Raw genomic sequence first — 23457 nt, 5'->3', positions numbered from 1 at the left:
GGATGATTGTGGGACATTCTGATTAGTGGTGACTTGGGATGATTGTGGGACATTCTGATTAGTGGTGCCTGGGGATGATTGTGGGACATTCTGATTAGTGGTGCCTGGGGATGATTGTTAGACATTCTGATTAGTGGTGACTTGGGACGATTGTTAGACATTCTGATTAGTGGTGACTTGGGATGATTGTGCGACATTCTGATTAGTGGTGACTTGGGACGATTGTTAGACATTCTGATTAGTGGTGACTTGGGACGATTGTTAGACATTCTGATTAGTAGTGCCTGGGGATGATTGTGGGACATTCTGATTAGTGGTGACTGGGGATGATTGTGGGACATTCTGATTAGTGGTGACTTGGGATGATTGTGGGACATTCTGATTAGTGGTGACTTGGGATGATTGTGGGACATTCTGATTAGTGGTGCCTGGGGATGATTGTTAGACATTCTGATTAGTGATGACTTGGGATGATTGTGGGACATTCTGATTAGTGGTGACTTGGGATGATTGTGGGACATTCTGATTAGTGGTGCCTGGGGATGATTGTTAGACATTCTGATTAGTGGTGACTTGGGATGATTGTGGGACATTCTGATTAGTGGTGCCTGGGGATGATTGTGGGACATTCTGATTAGTGGTGCCTGGGGATGATTGTGGGACATTCTGATTAGTGGTGACTTGGGATGATTGTGGGACATTCTGATTAGTGGTGCCTGGGGATGATTGTGGGACATTCTGATTAGTGGTGACTTGGGATGATTGTGGGACATTCTGATTAGTGGTGCCTGGGGATGATTGTGGGACATTCTGATTAGTGATGACTTGGGATGATTGTGGGACATTCTGATTAGTGGTGACTTGGGATGATTGTGGGACATTCTGATTAGTGATGACTTGGGATGATTGTGGGACATTCTGATTAGTGGTGCCTGGGGATGATTGTGGGATTCTGATTAGTGGTGACTTGGGATGATTGTGGGACATTCTGATTAGTGGTGACTTGGGATGATTGTGGGACATTCTGATTAGTGGTGACTTGGGATGATTGTGGGACATTCTGATTAGTGGTGACTTGGGACGATTGTGGGACATTCTGATTAGTGGTGACTTGGGATGATTGTGGGACATTCTGATTAGTGGTGACTTGGGATGATTGTGGGACATTCTGTTAGTGGTGACTGGGATGATTGTGGATTCTGATTAGTGGTGACTGGGGATGATTGTGGGACATTCTGATTAGTGGTGACTTGGGATGATTGTTAGACATTCTGATTAGTGGTGACTTGGGATGATTGTGGGACATTCTGATTAGTGGTGACTTGGGATGATTGTTAGACATTCTGATTAGTGGTGACTGGGGATGATTGTGGGACATTCTGATTAGTGGTGCCTGGGGATGATTGTGGGACATTCTGATTAGTGGTGACTTGGGACGATTGTTAGACATTCTGATTAGTGGTGCCTGGGGATGATTGTTAGACATTCTGATTAGTGGTGCCTGGGGATGATTGTGGGACATTCTGATTAGTGGTGACTTGGGATGATTGTTAGACATTCTGATTAGTGGTGACTGGGGATGATTGTGGGACATTCTGATTAGTGGTGACTTGGGATGATTGTTAGACATTCTGATTAGTGGTGACTGGGGATTTGTGGGACATTCTGATTAGTGGTGACTTGGGATGATTGTGACATTCTGATTAGTGGTGCCTGGGGATTTGTTAGACATTCTGATTAGTGGTGACTTGGGATGATTGTGGGACATTTGTATTAGTGGTGACTGGGGATGGGACATTCTGATTAGTGGTGACTTGGGACATTCTGATTAGTGGTGACTTGGGGATGATTGTGGGACATTCTGATTAGTGGTGACTTGGGATGATTGTGGGACATTCTGATTAGACATGGTGGTGACTTGGGATGATTGTGGGACATTCTGATTAGTGGTGACTGGGGATGATTGTGTAGACATTCTGATTAGTGGTGACTTGGGATGATTGTTAGACATTCTGATTAGTGGTGCCTGGGGATGATTGTTAGACATTCTGATTAGTGGTGACTTGGGATGATTGTGGGACATTCTGATTAGTGGTGACTTGGGATGATTGTGGGACATTCTGATTAGTGGTGACTTGGGATGATTGTGGGACATTCTGATTAGTGGTGACTTGGGATGATTGTGGGACATTCTGATTAGTGGTGCCTGGGGATGATTGTGGGACATTCTGATTAGTGGTGACTTGGGACGATTGTTAGACATTCTGATTAGTGGTGACTGGGGATGATTGTGGGACATTCTGATTAGTGGTGACTTGGGACGATTGTGGGACATTCTGATTAGTGGTGACTTGGGATGATTGTGGGACATTCTGATTAGTGGTGACTTGGGATGATTGTGGGACATTCTGATTAGTGGTGACTTGGGATGATTGTGGGACATTCTGATTAGTGGTGACTTGGGATGATTGTGGGACATTCTGATTAGTGGTGACTTGGGATGATTGTTAACATTCTGATTAGTGGTGATGGGGATGATTGTGGGACATTCTGATTAGTGGTGACTTGGGATGATTGTGGGACATTCTGATTAGTGGTGACTGGGGATGATTGTGGGACATTCTGATTAGTGGTGACTTGGGACGATTGTGGGACATTCTGATTAGTGGTGCCTGGGGATGATTGTGGGACATTCTGATTAGTGGTGACTTGGGATGATTGTGGGACATTCTGATTAGTGGTGACTGGGGATGATTGTGGGACATTCTGATTAGTGGTGACTTGGGACGATTGTGGGACATTCTGATTAGTGGTGACTTGGGACGATTGTGGGACATTCTGATTAGTGGTGCCTGGGGATGATTGTGGGACATTCTGATTAGTGGTGCCTGGGGATGATTGTGGGACATTCTGATTAGTGGTGACTTGGGATGATTGTGGGACATTCTGTTAGAACAGACAGTGATTAGTTTGTTTTGTTAGACATTCTGATTAGTGGTGACTTGGGATGATTGTCTATTCTGATTAGTGGTGACTATCTGGGACATTCTGATTAGTGGTGACTTGGGATGATTTGTGGGCTATCCCTCTCAATGAAATAGGTAACATGGGACTTCCCTCTTAGTTGACTTTGAAGGCTATCAACTTTCTGATTAACAGACTGGGGATGTTTCTGATAGGTTTTCCAGTAATTTCAAATTTAAGATCCCTTCTGATTAGTGGTGACTGGGACATTCTGAAGGTGGTGCCTGGGTATCTGATTAGTTGACTCTGGACTTGTGGATGAGGTGGGACATCCTCTTAGTGGTGACCTTCTAACAGATGATTGTGAAGGCTATCATCTCTGATTAACAGACAGTGAAGGCTATCCCTCTGGGGAGACAGTGAAGGACATCTCTGCTTAGACAGTGAAGGACTATCCCTCTTTGCCTCTAACAGTGTGAAGGCTATCCATCTTTGAAACTGTGGTGTATGGTGTAACAATATTTGACTGAATCTTAAAAAACTTGAAGGCTATCCCTCTCTGCCTCTAACAGACTGTGAAGGCTATCCCTCTTTGCCTCTAACAGACAGTAAAGGTTATCCCTCTCTGCCTCTAACAGACTGTGAAGGCTATCCCTCTCCTGCAGTGAAGGCTATCCCTCTCTGCCTCTAACAGACAGTGAAGGCTATCCCTCTCTGCCTCTAACAGACAGTGAAGGCTATCCCTCTCTGCCTCTAACAGACAGTGAAGGCTATCCATCTTTGCCTCTAACAGACAGTGAAGGCTATCCCTCTTTTCCTCTAACAGACAGTGAAGGCTATCCCTCTCTGCCTCTAACAGACAGTGAAGGCTATCCATCTTTGCCTCTAACAGACAGTGAAGGCTATCCCTCTTTTCCTCTAACAGACAGTGAAGGCTATCCATCTTTGCCTCTAACAGACAGTGAAGGCTATCCATCTTTGCCTCTAACAGACAGTGAAGGCTATCCATCTTTTCCTCTAACAGACAGTGAAGGCTATCCATCTTTGCCTCTAACAGACAGTGAAGGCTATCCATCTTTGCCTCTAACAGACAGTGAAGGCTATCCCTCTTTTCCTCTAACAGACAGTGAAGGTTATCCCTCTCTGCCTCTAACAGACAGTGAAGGCTATCCATCTTTGCCTCTAACAGACAGTGAAGGCTATCCATCTTTTCCTCTAACAGACAGTGAAGGCTATCCCTCTTTTCCTCTAACAGACAGTGAAGGTTATCCCTCTCTGCCTCTAACAGACAGTGAAGGCTATCCATCTGAAGGCTATCTGTCTCTGCCTCTAACAGACAGTGAAGGCTATCCATCTTTGCCTCTAACAGACAGTGAAGGTTATCCCTCTCTGCCTCTAACAGACAGTGAAGGTTATCCCTCTCTGCCTCTAACAGACAGTGAAGGCTATCCATCTTTGCCTCTAACAGACAGTGAAGGCTATCCATCTTTGCCTCTAACAGACAGTGAAGGCTATCCCTCTCTGCCTCTAACAGACAGTGAAGGCTATCCATCTCTGCCTCTAACAGACAGTGAAGGCTATCCCTCTCTGCCTCTAACAGACAGTGAAGGCTATCCCTCTCTGCCTCAGACAGTAACAGATCCCTCTCTGTGAAGGCTATCCCTCTCTGCCTCTAACAGACAGTGAAGGCTATCCCTCTCTGCCTCTAACAGACAGTGAAGGCTATCCCTCTTTTCCTCTAACAGACAGTGAAGGCTATCCCTCTCTGCCTCTAACAGACAGTGAAGGCTATCCCTCTCTGCCTCTAACAGACAGTGAAGGCTATCCCTCTCTGCCTCTCTCTGCCTCTAACAGACAGACTATCCCTCTCTGTGACAGTGCTATCTGTCTCTGCCTCTAACAGACAGTGAAGGCTATCCCTCTCTGCCTCTAACAGACAGTGAAGGCTATCTGTCTCTGCCTCTAACAGACAGTGAAGGCTATCTGTCTCTGCCTCTAACAGACAGTGAAGGCTATCCCTCTCTGCCTCTAACAGACAGTGAAGGCTATCCCTCTTTTCCTCTAACAGACTGTGAAGGCTATCCGTCTTTGCCTCTAACAGACTGTGAAGGTTATCCCTCTCTGCCTCTAACAGACAGTGAAGGCTATCCCTCTCTGCCTCTAACAGACAGTGGAGGCTATCCCTCTCTGCCTCTAACAGACAGTGAAGGCTATCTGTCTCTGCCTCTAACAGACAGTGAAGGCTATCCCTCTTTTCCTCTAACAGACTGTGAAGGCTATCCGTCTTTGCCTCTAACAGACAGTGAAGGCTATCTGTCTCTGCCTCTAACAGACAGTGAAGGCTATCCCTCTCTGCCTCTAACAGACAGTGAAGGCTATCCCTCTCTGCCTCTAACAGACAGTGGAGGCTATCCCTCTCTGCCTCTAACAGACAGTGAAGGCTATCTGTCTCTGCCTCTAACAGACAGTGAAGGCTATCCCTCTCTGCCTCTAACAGACAGTGAAGGCTATCCCTCTTTTCCTCTAACAGACTGTGAAGGCTATCCATCTTTTCCTCTAACAGACAGTGAAGGCTATCCATCTTTTCCTCTAACAGACAGTGAAGGTTATCCCTCTTTTTCTCTAACAGACAGTGAAGGCTATCCCTCTCTGCCTCTAACAGACAGTGAAGGCTATCTGTCTCTGCCTCTAACAGACAGTGAAGGCTATCCCTCTTTTTCTCTAACAGACAGTGAAGGCTATCCCTCTCTGCCTCTAACAGACAGTGAAGGCTATCCGTCTCTGCCTCTAACAAGACATTGAAGGCTATCCGTCTCTGCCTCTAACAAGACAGTGAAGGCTATCTGTCTCTGCCTCTAACAGACTGTCAAGGCTATCCCTCTTTTCCTCTAACAGACTGTGAAGGCTATCTGTCTCTGCCTCTAACAGACAGTGAAGGCTATCCCTCTTTTTCTCTAACAGACAGTGAAGGCTATCCGTCTTTGCCTCTAACAGACAGTGAAGGCTATCCCTCTCTGCCTCTAACAGACAGTGAAGGCTATCTGTCTCTGCCTCTAACAGACAGTGAAGGCTATCCCTCTTTTTCTCTAACAGACAGTGAAGGCTATCCTTCTTTTCCTCTAACAAGACAGTGAAGGCTATCCCTCTCTGCCTCTCACAGACAGTGAAGGCTATCTGTCTCTGCCTCTAACAGACAGTGAAGGCTATCCCTCTTTTTCTCTAACAGACAGTGAAGGCTATCCCTCTTTTCCTCTAACAAGACAGTGAAGGCTATCTGTCTCTGCCTCTAACAGACAATGAAGGCTATCCCTCTCTGCCTCTAACAGACAGTGAAGGCTATCCGTCTTTTCCTCTAACAGACAGTGAAGGCTATCCGTCTCTGCCTCTAACAGACAGTGAAGGCTATCCGTCTCTGCCTCTAACAGACAGTGAAGGCTATCCGTCTCTGCCTCTAACAAGACAGTGAAGGCTATCCGTCTCTGCCTCTCACAGACAGTGAAGGCTATCCGTCTCTGCCTCTAACAGACATTGAAGGCTATCCGTCTCTGCCTCTAACAAGACAGTGAAGGCTATCTGTCTCTGCCTCTAACAGACAGTGAAGGCTATCCGTCTCTGCCTCTAACAGACATTGAAGGCTATCCATCTCTGCCTCTAACAGACATTAAAGGTTTTCCCTCTCAGAAAAACATAAAATTATTTGCTTCTCCTAGACAGTGAAACATAATAGTCCCTGATACAAAATAAAACTGATTTGTAGATTGGAATAAACTATTTTGAGTTTGAATTAAACTGTAAAAACATCTTTTCATACACTCCACATTTCTTAACTCCAAAGTTTCTCTGTTAGAAAAGGGGCTATGATACCTCAGTAGATGTTGGTGTGTGGTTTAACACTCCCTACCAGTGACTGTTTGTTTCTCAGGAAGCTGAGAAATGGACCAGACTGTGCTGACGTAATTGTGTCCTTGGGCAACACACAATAGCATAATCTCTAGATAGCATGCGACAGCCCTCCTGTATGATGTTCAATGAGGGTATCCACAGGCTACTACAAGGCAACCTTACCTCAAAATGACCCTGGCAGTTTATGAGGCAATCAACCTAGTAAACTATTTTAAGAAGAAGTAATATCACAATAGAAAGTAAGACAAAGAGCTATAAAAATGTAAAACCAGTTCATTTTGTTATAATAACCTGTTTCAGTGAACAGTTTAAGATATAAGATACAGTATATGTATTCTTTGTAAACTGTAGGTAAAAGCTTCACTACATGCATTAGAAGAGGAGAAATTGACATTACAGAACAAAGTGGATATAGAGATAGAATGTCGCCAGGAGATGGAAGGTAAGAACAAGATTTAATGTAGATGGAAATAACAGGGGGAATAAAGAAGGTGAAAGGTTACAGGAAATAGAGGAGATGGGAGGTAACAGGGGGAATACAGGAGATGGGAGGTAACAGGGGGAATACAGGAGACGGGAGGTAACAGGGGGAATACAGGAGACGGGAGGTAACAGGGGGAATACAGGGTATGGGAGGTAACGGGGAATACAGGAGACGGGAGGTAACAGGGGGAATACAGGAGACGGGAGGTAACAGGGGGAATACAGGGTATGGGAGGTAACGGGGGAATACAGGAGACGGGAGGTAACGGGGAATACAGGAGACGGGAGGTAACAGGGGGAATACAGGAGACGGGAGGTAACAGGGGGAATACAGGAGACGGGAGGTAACAGGGGGAATACAGGAGACGGGAGGTAACAGGGGGAATACAGGAGACGGGAGGTAACAGGGGGAATACAGGAGACGGGAGGTAACGGGGAATACAGGGTATGGGCGGTAACAGGGGGAATACAGGAGATGGGAGGTAACAGGGGGAATACAGGGTATGGGAGGTAACAGGGGGAATACAGGAGATGGGAGGTAACAGGGGGAATACAGGAGATGGGAGGTAACGGGGAATACAGGAGATGGGAGGTAACAGGGGGAATACAGGAGATGGGAGGTAACAGGGGAATACAGGAGATGGGAGGTAACAGGGGGAATACAGGGTATGGGCGGTAACAGGGGGAATACAGGAGATGGGAGGTAACAGGGGGAATACAGGGTATGGGAGGTAACAGGGGGAATACAGGAGATGGGAGGTAATGGGGAATACAGGGTATGGGCGGTAACAGGGGGAATACAGGAGATGGGAGGTAACAGGGGGAATACAGGGTATGGGAGGTAACGGGGAATACAGGAGATGGGAGATAACAGGGGGAATACAGGAGATGAGAGGTAACAGGGGGAATACAGGAGATGGGAGGTAACAGGGGGAATACAGGGTATGGGAGGTAACAGGGGGAATATAGGAGATGGGAGGTAACAGGGGAATACAGGAGACGGGAGGTAACATAAAGTATCGTATGTCAATTGGAGAAGAAAAATTATTGGGAAATGTAAGATGTTGATAGTGATTATGGACTTATGGAAAGTTGGAGTATGGAATGCTGGCAGAAGGCTACGGAAAACTGCTATTACATGCCAGATATTTTATGCAAATTGCTTTATGCCATATGTGAAGTTTTTTGATGCCAAATGTGAAATGCTTTATGTCAAAAGTGAAATGTTTGATGCCAAATGTGAAATGCTTTTTGTCAAAAGTGAAATGTTTGATGCCAAATATGAAATGCTTTTTGTCAAAAGTGAAATGTTTGATGCCAAATGTGAAATGCTTTATGTCAAAAGTGAAATGTTTGATGCCAAATGTGAAATGCTTTATTTATCTTTGATTTTGAGATGATTTTAAGTGGATAGAAAATATCTCTTTAAATTTTTTTGATCTTAAAAATTTTGTCACTGCCTTATCATATTGATTAAGCATGCTTGTTTTGGACATTCTATACAATTGAATACTTATGCTTCATGTGAAATGCATTATGCTAAATACTTAATGCAAAGTTCAAGTGTTACTGAGTATGATGAATATTAAATGTGAGGTACCTTTTTATGAAATAGGCTGAATGCTCTTCATCTGCTCTAGGCCTACTTACAACCATGAATGCTCGTCATCTGCTCTAGGCCTACTTACAACCATGAATGCTCTTCATCTGCTCTAGGCCTACTTACAACCATGAATGCTCGTCATCTGCTCTAGGCCTACTTACAACCATGAATGCTCTTCATCTGCTCTAGGCCTACTTACAACCATGAATGCTCGTCATCTGCTCTAGGCCTACTTACAACCATGAATGCTCATCATCTGCTCTAGGCCTACTTACAACCATGAATGCTGTTCATCTGCTCTAGGCCTACTTACAACCATGAATGCTGTTCATCTGCTCTAGGCCTACTTACAACCATGAATGCTGTTCATCTGCTCTAGGCCTACTTACAACCATGAATGCTGTTCATCTGCTCTAGGCCTACTTACAACCATGAATGCTGTTCATCTGCTCTAGGCCTACTTACAACCATGAATGCTCTTCATCTGCTCTAGGCCTACTTACAACCATGAATGCTCGTCATCTGCTCTAGGCCTACTTACAACCATGAATGCTCTTCATCTGCTCTAGGCCTACTTACAACCATGAATGTTCGTCATCTGCTCTAGGCCTACTTACAACCATGAATGCTCTTCATCTGCTCTAGGCCTACTTACAACCATGAATGCTCGTCATCTGCTCTAGGCCTACTTACAACCATGAATGCTCGTCATCTGCTCTAGGCCTACTTACAACCATGAATGCTCGTCATCTGCTCTAGGCCTACTTACAACCATGAATGCTCGTCATCTGCTCTAGGCCTACTTACAACCATGAATGCTCTTCATCTGCTCTAGGCCTACTTACAACCATGAATGCTTTGTGTATCCTTTCCAGTTCCTACTTTTTGGAGAAAAAGCATTTCACATTAATTATTTAGCTTTTTTGCTTTCAGTATTTAGCATAATGCAATTTGCATAAAGCATTCAGGTGTTGTATTGTCTTTCCATAAAAGACAAAAGTTTAGAATCATGGGTGCAGATTCTTCCATTTTGTTGTTGCTTTATGCAAATGTTTTGAGATTTCATGGAAATATGCCTGAGTATTAATACATGTAATACAATAATCTTCTAAATTATCTCTCTTCTAGAACAAATTGCCTGTCTGCAGGCAAAACTTGAAAGTTTCCAAGCTGACAAAATGAAAGCTGACAGACAGTGTCATGAAGCCCAGACCAAACTTAATGTTTTGACTCATTATTTCAAGGAGAAAGAGGTTCAACTACAACGGTACGTTTAAAAGATTTATAGCTTCAAATAAATAACATATGGTATTAATTGTGTGAATGGTTGGGACCTAGTGTAGTTGTAAGTGGATTTGGAACAGTATATCTTAAAATATACTGTGGAATGAAGGTATCGTTGAAATAGGCCAAAGTTCTGGTAAAATCAATAATATTTCATTATATGTTCAAATGTGACAGTTTAAGGAAATTTCTGATAATTATGTAGCTCACTTTGTAATATATCTGGCTGAATAGTGATCATACAATTGAACTCAAAAGTGTACATTCTTTGAAATGAGTTTAATTATGTTGTAGGATGTTTTTATTCCGTAAATGTATATTATGTCTTTGTAGAGTAAATGTGTATTCTGTCTTTGTAGTGTAAACGTGTATTATGTCTTTGTAGAGTAAATGTGTATTATGTCTTTGTAGAGTAAACGTGTATTATGTCTTTGTAGAGTAAACGTGTATTATGTCTTTGTAGAGTAAACGTGTATTATGTCTTTGTAGAGTAAATGTGTATTATGTCTTTGTAGAGTAAATGTGTATGATGTCTTTGTAGAGTAAATGTGTATGATGTCTTTGTAGAGTAAATGTGTATGATGTCTTTGTAGAGTAAATGTGTATGATGTCTTTGTAGAGTAAATGTATATTATGTCTTTGTAGAGTAAACGTGTATTATGTCTTTGTAGAGTAAATGTGTATTATGTCTTTGTAGAGTAAATGTGTATTATGTCTTTGTAGAGTAAACGTGTATTATGTCTTTGTAGAGTAAACATGTATTATGTCTTTGTAGAGTAAACGTGTATTATGTCTTTGTAGAGTAAATGTGTATTATGTCTTTGTAGAGTAAACGTGTATTATGTCTTTGTAGAGTAAATGTGTATTATGTCTTTGTAGAGTAAACGTGTATTATGTCTTTGTAGAGTAAATGTGTATTATGTCTTTGTAGAGTAAATGTGTATGATGTCTTTGTAGAGTAAATGTGTATGATGTCTTTGTAGAGTAAATGTGTATTATGTCTTTGTAGAGTAAACGTGTATTATGTCTTTGTAGAGTAAACGTGTATTATGTCTTTGTAGAGTAAATGTGTATTATGTCTTTGTAGAGTAAATGTGTATGATGTCTTTGTAGAGTAAATGTGTATGATGTCTTTGTAGAGTAAATGTGTATGATGTCTTTGTAGAGTAAATGTATATTATGTCTTTGTAGAGTAAATGTGTATTATGTCTTTGTAGAGTAAACGTGTATTATGTCTCTGTAGAGTAAATGTGTATTATGTCTCTGTAGAGTAAATGTGTATTATGTCTCTGTAGAGTAAACGTGTATTATGTCTTTGTAGAGTAAACGTGTATTATGTCTTTGTAGAGTAAATGTGTATTATGTCTTTGTAGAGTAAACGTGTATTATGTCTTTGTAGAGTAAACGTGTATTATGTCTTTGTAGAGTAAACGTGTATTATGTCTCTGTAGAGTAAATGTGTATGATGTCTTTGTAGAGTAAATGTATATTATGTCTTTGTAGAGTAAATGTGTATTATGTCTTTGTAGAGTAAATGTGTATGATGTCTTTGTAGAGTAAATGTGTATTATGTCTTTGTAGAGTAAATGTGTATGATGTCTTTGTAGAGTAAATGTGTATGATGTCTTTGTAGAGTAAATGTATATGATGTCTTTGTAGAGTAAATGTGCATTATGTCTTTGTAGAGTAAATGTGTATGATGTCTTTGTAGAGTAAACGTGTATTATGTCTCTGTAGAGTAAATGTGTATTATGTCTCTGTAGAGTAAACGTGTATTATGTCTCTGTAGAGTAAACGTGTATTATGTCTTTGTAGAGTAAACGTGTATTATGTCTTTGTAGAGTAAATGTGTATTATGTCTTTGTAGAGTAAACGTGTATTATGTCTTTGTAGAGTAAACGTGTATTATGTCTTTGTAGAGTAAACGTGTATTATGTCTTTGTAGAGTAAATGTGTATTATGTCTTTGTAGAGTAAACGTGTATTCTGTATATGTAGAGTAAATGTGTATTATGTCTTTGTAGAGTAAATGTGTATTATGTCTTTGTAGAGTAAATGTGTATTATGTCTTTGTAGAGTAAATGTGTATTATGTCTTTGTAGAGTAAATGTGTATGATGTCTTTGTAGAGTAAATGTGTATGATGTCTTTGTAGAGTAAATGTATATTATGTCTTTGTAGAGTAAATGTGTATTATGTCTTTGTAGAGTAAACGTGTATTATGTCTCTGTAGAGTAAATGTGTATTATGTCTCTGTAGAGTAAATGTGTATTATGTCTCTGTAGAGTAAACGTGTATTATGTCTTTGTAGAGTAAACGTGTATTATGTCTTTGTAGAGTAAATGTGTATTATGTCTTTGTAGAGTAAACGTGTATTATGTCTTTGTAGAGTAAACGTGTATTATGTCTTTGTAGAGTAAATGTGTATTATGTCTCTGTAGAGTAAATGTGTATTATGTCTCTGTAGAGTAAACGTGTATTCTGTATTTGTAGAGTAAACGTGTATAATGTCTTTGTAGAGTAAATGTATATTATGTCTTTGTAGAGTAAATGTGTATTATGTCTTTGTAGAGTAAACGTGTATTATGTCTTTGTAGAGTAAACGTGTATTATGTCTTTGTAGAGTAAATGTGTATTATGTCTTTGTAGAGTAAATGTATATTCTGTATTTGTAGAGTAAACGTGTATTCTGTATTTGTGGAGTAAACGTGTATTCTGTATTTGTAGAGAGTTAGGGGAGCAGGAAGCACTGAAAAAACAGAACAAGAATAAGCTAGAACATGCTGATGAAAGGAGTAAGATGGTGGAGGCAGAGTTGGAAACATACAGGTACTGCTAATGTAATATTTAAACCATGATGATCATCAGAGAGGATCTTGTAATGCTACCAGGGTAACCTCTGATTAGAGGGGATCCTTTAATGCTACCAGGGTAACCTCTGATTAGAGGGGATCCTTTAATGCTGTTTAGGTCACAGGTGAATATCATTATTAGTAGAAACCTGTTTTTAGATGCTGGAAACCAGTGTCTATAGGTGTGACTCGACCAGAAAAACTGAACAACATGCTTCTTTTTCTGCTGATTTTAATCAGTATGTTTTAACATTTTATCATACGTTGTGTGGTTATTTACAAGTTCTTATGGTATTTCCAAGTGACAGGTACATTGATTTTGTTATTAATGCACTAGATTTGGACTTTCATGTTGACTGTATTGTGAACTCTTATCACTTGTACAAAGGCATACTGTTTATTATTTTCCATGCTAATATGACTTAATTTGTTTATTAGGGCACAAGTTGAGGATTTAAAGAAGGAAATACTCTCAGCTGAGAGAGATTTCAGATCTCAGGTAAGATACGTGCTGATGTTTTCACAAAAATTAATTTCAAGATAACCCATAATTTTTCCATAGTTGTGCTGTTGAAGGGACTGAAAAATCACTCTGACTCTATAAAATTTGAGTTATCCAAACTACAATTACAAAGATGTGAAAGTAAAAGAAAATAAAGAGACTTGAAAATTATTTCAATTCAAGCAAAATTTCAACTCAAGCGATTTTTCGACAATCTTCAACTGTATGTAGTTATTATTATCTTTATGAAATGAGTCTCAATCTGAAATATTTGTTTTTAATTATTTTTAGTTCTTTACATTTCCTAGCGGAATGAAATTAACTTCACCTTCGTTGTTCATTTTCAGATTGCTGCTAATGAAAAGAAAGCTCATGAAAATTGGGTAAGCACGTTCACTTATGATAAATATCATTTTGCCTTTCCTTTAATTGTTTCAACAATTTTACGTTTTCTGTTCACACAACAGCTTTAAAAAGCTGTCTCAAGACCATACTGATGCTAAGCATTCCATTGAAAATAGGATGGTATTGATTGCACGGAAAACAAGACCAGTAGCTTTAATTTGCAGTTGTTTATGATGTACACAATCTTACTCATTACTGTAAACCAACAGATATTATATTCACAGCTACCAGAATACTCATTACTGTAAACCAACAGATATTATATTCACAGCTACCAGAAAACTCATTACTGTAAACCAACAGATATTATATTCACAGCTACCAGACTACTCATTACTGTAAACCAACAGATATTATATTCACAGCTACCAGAATACTCATTACTGTAAACCAACAGATATTATATTCACAGCTACCAGACTACTCATTACTGTAAACCAACAGATATCATATTCACAGCTACCAGAATACTCATTACTGTAAACCAACAAATATTATATTCACAGCTGGCAGCTCGGGCAGCAGAGAGGGAACTGAAGGAATCGCGACATGATGCCACTGTATTGCGTCAAAAGTGAGTTTTGTGATACTTGGACTTTAATGTCAACTTTATTAGGATTTTGATCGTTCTGTAATATTAAATGAAAGATATTTTCCAGTGAGAACAACATATTACATGTGTATTTGGGATTATATCTGAAGTCAATTGATCAAATTAATGCCATCTATCATAATGTCTGGATTTCTGCCTGCTTTACAGATAAGTTTATAATAAATAATGATCACACGGTATAACATTGTATTCATTGTTGGAGATCTGATTAACCAGATGTACTGATATAGCATCACCATCTCCATTATATAACTTTATGTTAGATTGACAGAGCTAGAGCGACGGCTACAACATGGGCCGAGTGGACTTCTACGGCCGTTACCAACCCGAGGTATGCCACCACCAGGTAAGTCATCTCATTAGGTAGTGTCCCTACCCTTTCTACAGGAATTGGTTTATAACCTGGGGTCACTGTACTGTCTGTCAGACTGTCCCTCTCAATCTAGTTAGACTTCACTTATATACATGTGGATAATAGGGCCTTTTTCAGGTGTAACTTGGATTATTCTTGAATTGGCAGACATGTATCTTAGTTTGAATTTTAATTTCATTTGAACTGCTGCAGGGGCATAAATTATTATGAATGTTTTCTACATAATCTTTTCATAAAATTAAATTTTCTGGATTTTCTCATCGAGGAATACTAATTCCTAATTCATGCACTACTTTCTAGCAGCTATTTGTTCTCAATCCTTTATAAGGCTTAAATGCTAGTACCATAATTATCTATGACTGTGGTTTCCTATAGTAAGACAATATATGAGGTTTCTGTGTAACTCATTGCCACACACAATGATGATGGAAGTAAACACAAACTGACATTAAATTATCACAGATCGTTGTTAACCTCACCATGATCTTAGAAATTCAAGTTGAAGCTCATATTTAATTCACAGGTATGAATGGACCACCCCCTGGGGTGGACAGGCCAGGCTCCCGTGGAGGAGGGCCACCAGGACCCGCAGGCATGAGGTAAATTTTACATGGTATCTTGCTTACATTTTTAAAGTTTATTAGATGAATAATTTTTACATGTGAAGATATAACATCATGTGAATGAAATTGTTTAAAGTTAATGCAATATTTGTTTTCACAAAATTTTCATTGTGTAAGAAGCTGTGAAGTAAAAGCTACTCTCAGAGTAATTCCATATGAAATTTTGTTTTATCCTATGCAAACTTGATAATAACTTACTAATTTAAGTGAATGTGTGTTGTATTTCTATTAGGGATGGAGATTTCCTTGGTTCCCCAGGCCCAGAACGGATGCCACCACCTCCTATGCATGACCGACGAATGCCACCTCCTGGAGTGATGGGCCCTAGGATGCCACCTCCACCAATGGATGGCCGTTCACCACCTCCTTATGACCGGAGAGGACCACCTCTTCCAGACAGAAGGTCACCACCTCCTTATGAACGTGGGCTGAGGATGCCTCCACCCCCTCATATGGATCGTAGATCCCCAGGCTATAGAATGCCCCCACCAGATATGCTTCCTCGTATGAGGGGTCCTCCTCCTCCTCCACATCTACGTGGAGGGCCAACTTCTCCTCCTCCTGGTATGGGAATCCCTCCTGATGGTAGACCGGGTAATCTGTTGCTTTCTCTTTAGCTGTAGTTTTGCAAAATGACAATATCTTTAAAGTATTGTGCTTGTTGAAGTCAGCTTCGTCATGTGGAATTAAATCGCTGTGTATACAGAGGTAATTGATCAGTAAAAATTGAAATTTGGTTTTCCATGATATATTTGTATCTTTCATTAATTCATAAAGTGTTACATGAATAATGTTTGTAATAAGAAAAAAAAACCTCAGAAGCAGTCATTGAATTTATGAAAGAAGTTGTCAATGGCAGAAAAACTGACAAAATCATGTTGAAAATGTTTGACAGGATAATGGAATTTTGAGTTGACATTATGGAGATTGTTGTGGAGATTATGGAGATTGTTGTGAGATTGTTGTGGAGATTATGGAGATTGTTGTGGAGATTATGGAGATTGTTGTGGAGATTATGGAGATTGTGGAGATTGTTGTGGAGATTGTTGTGGAGATTGTGGAGATTGTTGTGGAGATTGTTGTGGAGATTGTGGAGATTGTTGTGGAGATTATGGAGATTGTTGTGGAGATTATGGAGATTGTTGTGGAGATCATGGAGATTGTTGTGGAGATTGTTGTGGAGATTGTGGAGATTGTTGTGGAGATTGTTGTGGAGATTATGGAGATTGTGGAGATTGGACAAAAAAGAGATTTTGAGATATGTTATTACATAGTCACAAAATAGTTCACTTGTGTAGGAACAGTTTCATTAAAGATATTTTTATAATCATATAAAAAGTAAGATTGCTTCCTTAAATTTGGACTCCTGGAGATATTTTTCATGTTTTCTAATACGTTGTAAGTATTCTGGCAATTTTAATATCTCTTTATTGCTTTGAGTACAATGCTAGCAGTAGTTGTACATGGTGAAATGGTTCTATTCTTTGCTGCAGGTTGTTCTGGCTGATACTCCTACACTCTCCTCTATTCATATTTACCTCAGTGGTCTTTATCTGAAGAAACATGGTTATGTAGCATCAAAAGATAACTTGCTATTGTATTTATAGGTCTGCTGTGGTAGTACACGATAATAATGCTCTGCGATTTACAAAAGTTTAAATGAATTTACATATAAAAAAAAATTAAGAATTGTTTGAAAGATCTGTGAATATTGCTTTCCCCTTGGATCCATTGTCCTTTACTGTTTTACCCTAGCAGTGTAGAATGTTCTTACATTGTAGTGTATAGAATATAGAGAGGCAAATCTAAAACAACACTTACAGGAAGCAATATATTTATATACAACAGAAAATTACACTGGTCACATGGCACATGATTATGTATGATACGTGAAAATTGACACACAGCACATTTTTTGGGATCACCTTTCTGTGTTCAAGTTGTAAATAATACACCAAACTTTTCATCATCCTGTATTCAAGGGCGATTCGTGGAAAAGTGTTGTAGCAAATGGTTGTTTAGTATATATGTTTTTTTTGTTCTAAAATATTTCAATGTTTTGTTGTACAGGTTCCGGAATTCACCCTTACCCTCCCCCTCCTCAAGGTCACGACCCAGACCACAAGCCAAGACAGCAAAGTCAGGTGTGAGGCTACCTTAATATTCTCGTATAATGGACAAGTTATGGACTGCCTTGAAGAAGCAGCAGAGATGCAGGATTATCAGTCAAATACACAACAATTATGTCAACGGTGGATAGAACTAGTATAACATGTTATATCAGTAACTGTTTATGAAATGTGATAACTTAGTAAGCATCTGTCCATGTTTGTGATATAGATACACCCTGTAGTGATATAAAATGTAGTTTATGTGTCCATGTCATAAACACAGGGATCCTTACACTGGGCTGTTGCAATATTACCAAACTGTCTCGATCTCAGTTACATACTGGTCCTCTATAGAGGATATTTGGGTGTGTTCAGACCCCTAACACTTGTACCTACTTCTGGGAACTGAAATAAGTTGAATGTGTTTAACACATAGAGAAATCTAAAATTACATGTGCTTCATCAATAAATCAGTGGGATGATTTGGAAGGAAGATAACTCATACCAATCATGGTTTTAAAAATGGAAATAGCTTGATATTTGGAGAGATAACCATATCAGTCCGATCCAGCTAGCTTATTTGAGGGGACATAACTCACACCAATCATGGTTTATAGATGGTGCTTGGTTTACTTGAAGGGGAGATAACCATACCATTTGGTGCATTAACAGATCCAGCTTAGTTAAATGGAATATAGACACAATCCATACCAGTTGTGTTTTATATGAATATTTCTCACTTGTAGTAACAGAGTTTGTGAAATAATATTTTAGCAGATTTAAGGTATTCGAGTATACATAATCTACTTGTCATAACCAATCAGAGAACTTAAATTGATATGTTCTCTTTAAGTTGAAGATGCCTCAATTTGCAGGGTCTGTCCTACATAACAGAGAGAATTCAATGTTTTGAAGTAGTCCCAATGTTTGTTACAGCAGTATATATCTTTATTTTGAAAACATTTAAAGTGTAATATTTTCCTGTAATACTTTCATATTTAAAGTATCCCAGGAGTTTTACAGTTATGCTTTAATAAGTCTTGTGAAATATTAGTGGTAATCTTAATATTATATATTCCCACAGTACTTTGCACAAATCCCATGAAGTTTCAGTTGAAATTATGTCCGCATAATGGCTACTCGCAAAAATTTACCCCCCATTTAATTATATGGGATTTTACTGTGATGACATTCCTTTGTATATAAATCAGACTGAATTTGAGTCAAGTGCTGTCCTTTGTATGAGGGTTTACTATTATGGTACACAAAGCCATAGGCTGCAAAATCAAATTACCAAGAAAATGATTGATAATTGCCACTGAATGCATTTAAAGATCAATATGGTGTATTGGTAGCTACCAGTATTTTATAAGCAGGCACGTGTTAGTTTTTTTTCTGGTGTCCACTCAAGTCTAGTCATATGTTTACTTCAATGAATCAAGAGCTACCTTAGTATCAAACGCTTGAATATAGAATAAAACCTGTCTATTAAGACCATCCAAGGCAGAACAAACACCATAGGTAGACTTTGTGGCATTCATATCAGGTTCATATATCAAACATAATTCTGTTTATCATCCAAGGAAGTTGACCTGTTAGTGATACAATGTTTGGTACTTTTTTTGGAAACATATTAAATAAGTATATTTTACACTGGTTTATAGTGGTGTCGTAGCTATTCTTCATAAAGAGATTTCCTTTTCTACTTTCAAAAGGTTGAATCCACAATAAATCACAGATAGAATCATTCTTCAAAACCTTTGTCATATGCATTGTATATATTTGGTATAAAAGTATATATTTTGTACAAATGTATATATTGATATTCACTATTTAAATCAATCAACTTTCTGAATTTTAAATTTGATTTTCTTTGAAATACATGTATATACCAAACCTTCTTGTACTCATTTGTATTGCAGGAAGTGTATCTGAGCTTTGTATAGTAATCTGTAAAATACACAAGTGTTCAGAGCTGGACTCTTAGTTAAAATAATACACTGTATTATACATAGTACTAGTCTCCATGTGTCATTTCATTTTACTGTCAGATCAACAATACATTTTACCCGTTATTAAAGTGTTATTACTGGTAATTAATAAATGTGTTTACAGTAATGAATATAGGTTTGTTTGATAGACTTAATGTCTTGAATCAGGTGGAAAAACTTGTGCAGCATGCTCATTAGTTTTGGAATCATCAGTTCTGCATTGTTAATTGACTTTAAATGTTTGTTGCAAAATGTTGAACTTGTTTGTGGGGAAACACAACTTATTTATTATGCTTCCAGAACATCAGTGGCCAAAATTTGACTTGATACATATATACATAGTATGTTTAAGAGCTTATGTTCATTTGTCAAGGGTAAAATTTCTTGTATACCAAATGCTATTGAATCATATCATGCAATTTTGGACAGATGGATGTGGTCATCAGGCTGTAATTGATATAAAACTGCAATATAATTGTGGAGGAGCTTTAGTATGTACCGTGGTTCGTGAACCTGGTCACTGAAGTGTCAGGCTAATGAGACAATCGTCTACATTAACAAATAGCCTTTGTACAAGGTCATGTACATTTTTTGGGTTGCCTCAAAAATCTGCATCATTATGCATGATTACAAACCATGTACTGGTATTTTTCTGTAATGTATATAGCTAAAAATATATAGTACTGGTTCATGTTTTAGTAAGATTCTTTTGCAGAAAAAAACCAAGAAAAAGTAGAACATTGGATACAATAACATTAAGTAGGTGGCAATCACAGTATAAACAGATGTATGTTCTGTAAATGCGAATGTGTTGTGTTTAAACTGAGTAGAATGTGTATATAGAAAGTGCATAGATATTTAAAGGCCAAGGTCTTGAGTACTTGGTTTGATTAGAAAGGGTTATTCAGTTATAATTGTAAGGAATAATTTTTATTTGAATGAATGATCTACAAATTTTTAGACGGATATGTTTGAGTTGATGATTGAAGTAGTAATGAATACTTATTTCTGTATGTGAGGATAAAAGGCGGTTTAGTGTTGATGTTCTTAGGTCAAAATGAAAACATGTTGGACTGAAAACATGATATTTTAGTTATTTCTGTTTTCAAAGAAAAAATAAAGAATGAAAGAAATATGAATAAATTCACATGTGACAGTAAAACTATTTCTTTTAATTATTTTTGTATTGTATAGAAATGAACAGAACAATAAATGAAACAGGAATTGGCCTCTTCGTTTTTGCACACATGAAAATATGTAAATGTACATTGTCCAAATAAAAAACATTAAAAGAAACATCAATATGGCAGATAATAAAATTAACCAAGTCTCAAAGAGATTAGTCAACAAGAGGCCAAGAGGGCCTGTATTGCTCACCTGGATCTTTATGACCAATATAACTATATCTGTGCATATGTTCCACATTTAACACATTTGACCCCTGTGACTTTGACTATGGGTCAAGGTCATTTCTTTTACTTATTTGGACTTCATAAAAGGAACATACTAGCCAAATATAATGATTCTAGGCTTTTCGATATTTCAGAAGAAATTGTTTAAAATGTTTTAACACATTTGACCTCAGTGACCTTGAATATGGGTCAAGGTAATTTCTTTTAGAAAACTTTGTAGGACACCATAAGAGGAACATAGTAGCCTAATATAATGATTCTAGGCCTTCCGGTATTTTGAAAGAAGTCACTTAAAATTTTTAACACATTTGACCTCTGTGACCTTGAATATGGGTCAAGGTAATTTTTTTTCGCAAAATTTGTTTGGCTACATCACAGGAACTATCCAGCCAAATATGATTACTCTACCCCTTTCGGTATTTCAGAAGAAGTTGTTTAAATGAAAAGTGGACAGACGACAGATGGACAGAAGGACGACGGACACCGCGCTATGGCTTAAGCTCACTTGGCCCTTTAGGCTAGGTGAGCTAATAAATGACAACTTCTTGTTGATGTCTACTAAGTTCCAAAGAAATAAAAAAGCTTACACTGAAAGGTCATTTCCAGGGGGAGCTTACACTGAAAGGTCATCTCCAGAGGGAGCTTACACTGAAAGGTCATCTCCAGAGAGAGCTTACACTGAAAGGTCATTTCCAGAGGGAGCTTACACTGAAAGGTCATCTCCAGAGGGAGCTTACACTGTAAGGTCATTTCCAGAGGGAGCTTACACCGAAAGGTCATTTCCAGAATGTGCTTATCAACCAAGTTTCAAAGAGATTAGTAAATAAATGACAACTTCTTGTTGACGTCTTCAAAGTTCAAAGAAATAAAAAAAAACTTACATTGAAAGGTCATTTCCAGGGGGAACTTACACCTAAAGGTCATCTCCAGAGAGAGCTTACACTGAAAGGTCATCTCCAGAGGGAGCTTACACTGTAAGGTCATTTCCAGAGGGAGCTTACACCGAAAGGTCATTTCCAGAATGTGCTTATCAACCAAGTTTCAAAGAGATTAGTAAATAAATGACAACTTCTTGTTGATGTCTTCAAAGTTCCAAAGAAATAAAAAAAACTTACATTGAAAGGTCATTTCCAGGGGGATCTTACACTGAAAGGTCATTTCCAGGGGGAGCTTACACCTAAAGGTCATTTCCAGTGGGAGCTTACACCTAAAGGTCATTTCCAGCATGTGCTTATACTGAAAGGTCATTTCCAGAAGGAGCTTACACTGAAAGGTCATCTCCAGAGAGAGCTAAACCTGAAAGGTCATTTCCAGAATGTGCTTACACTGAAAGGTCATTTCCAGAATGTGCTTACACTGAAAGGTCATCTCCAGAAGGAGCTTACACTGAAAGGTCATTTCCAGAGGGAGCTTATACCTAAAGGTCATTTCCAGCATGTACTTACACTGAAAGGTCATTTCCAGAAGGAGCTTACACCTAAAGGTCATTTCCAGCATGCATGTGCTTACACTGAAAGGTCATTTCCAGAAGGAGCTTACACTGAAAGGTCATCTCCAGAGGGAGCTTACACTGAAAGGTCATTTCCAGAGGGAGCTTACACTGAAGGGTCATCTCCAGAAGGAGCTTACACTGTAAGGTCATTTCCAGAGGGAGCTTACACCGAAAGGTCATTTCCAGAATGTGCTTATCAACCAAGTTTCAAAGAGATTAGTAAATAAATGACAACTTCTTGTTGACGTCTTCAAAGTTCAAAGAAATAAAAAAAAACTTACATTGAAAGGTCATTTCCAGGGGGAACTTACACCTAAAGGTCATCTCCAGAGAGAGCTTACACTGAAAGGTCATCTCCAGAGGGAGCTTACACTGTAAGGTCATTTCCAGAGGGAGCTTACACTGAAAGGTCATTTCCAGAATGTGCTTATCAACCAAGTTTCAAAGAGATTAGTAAATAAATGACAACTTCTTGTTGACGTCTGCTAAGTTCCAAAGAAATAAAAAAACTTACATTGAAAGGTCATTTCCAGGGGGAGCTTACACCTAAAGGTCATCTCCAGAGAGAGCTTAACCTGAAAGGTCATTTCCAGAATGTGCTTACACTGAAAGGTCATTTCCAGAATGTGCTTACACTGAAAGGTCATCTCCAGAAGGAGCTTACACTGAAAGGTCATTTCCAGAGGGAGCTTACACTGAAAGGTCATCTCCAGAATGTGCTTACACTGAAAGGTCATTTCCAGAGGGAGCTTACACTGAAAGGTCATTTCCAGAGGGAGCTTACACTGAAAGGTCAACTCCAGAGAGAGCTTACACTGAAAGGTCATCTCCAGAGAGAGCTTACACTG

General features: G+C 38.9%; 1 protein-coding gene across 1 annotated transcript in view; it reads left to right on the top strand.

The window, feature by feature from the left end:
- The window catches only part of LOC132550477 (transport and Golgi organization protein 1-like), a 38353-nt gene extending 17486 nt beyond the window's left edge, over positions 1-20867 (top strand). Inside the window, exons 17-26 of the mRNA XM_060214546.1 lie at positions 7219-7309; positions 10082-10220; positions 12963-13064; positions 13526-13586; positions 13937-13972; positions 14501-14568; positions 14871-14953; positions 15504-15579; positions 15836-16197; positions 17674-20867. Coding sequence (XP_060070529.1) covers positions 7219-7309; positions 10082-10220; positions 12963-13064; positions 13526-13586; positions 13937-13972; positions 14501-14568; positions 14871-14953; positions 15504-15579; positions 15836-16197; positions 17674-17753 — 1098 coding nt within the window. The 3' untranslated portion in view covers positions 17754-20867. The remainder of the gene's footprint in view (positions 1-7218; positions 7310-10081; positions 10221-12962; positions 13065-13525; positions 13587-13936; positions 13973-14500; positions 14569-14870; positions 14954-15503; positions 15580-15835; positions 16198-17673) is intronic.
- The last annotated feature ends 2590 nt before the right edge of the window (positions 20868-23457 follow it).

The sequence above is a fragment of the Ylistrum balloti genome, unplaced genomic scaffold (genome assembly GCF_031769215.1).
Source record: "Ylistrum balloti isolate Yb309-2 unplaced genomic scaffold, AGI_CSIRO_Ybal_v1 Utg370126, whole genome shotgun sequence".
Classification (NCBI taxonomy): Eukaryota; Metazoa; Mollusca; class Bivalvia; order Pectinida; family Pectinidae; genus Ylistrum; species Ylistrum balloti.
Note: the sequence above shows the minus strand (reverse complement) of the source record. Positions and strands in the feature narration are given on the sequence as shown.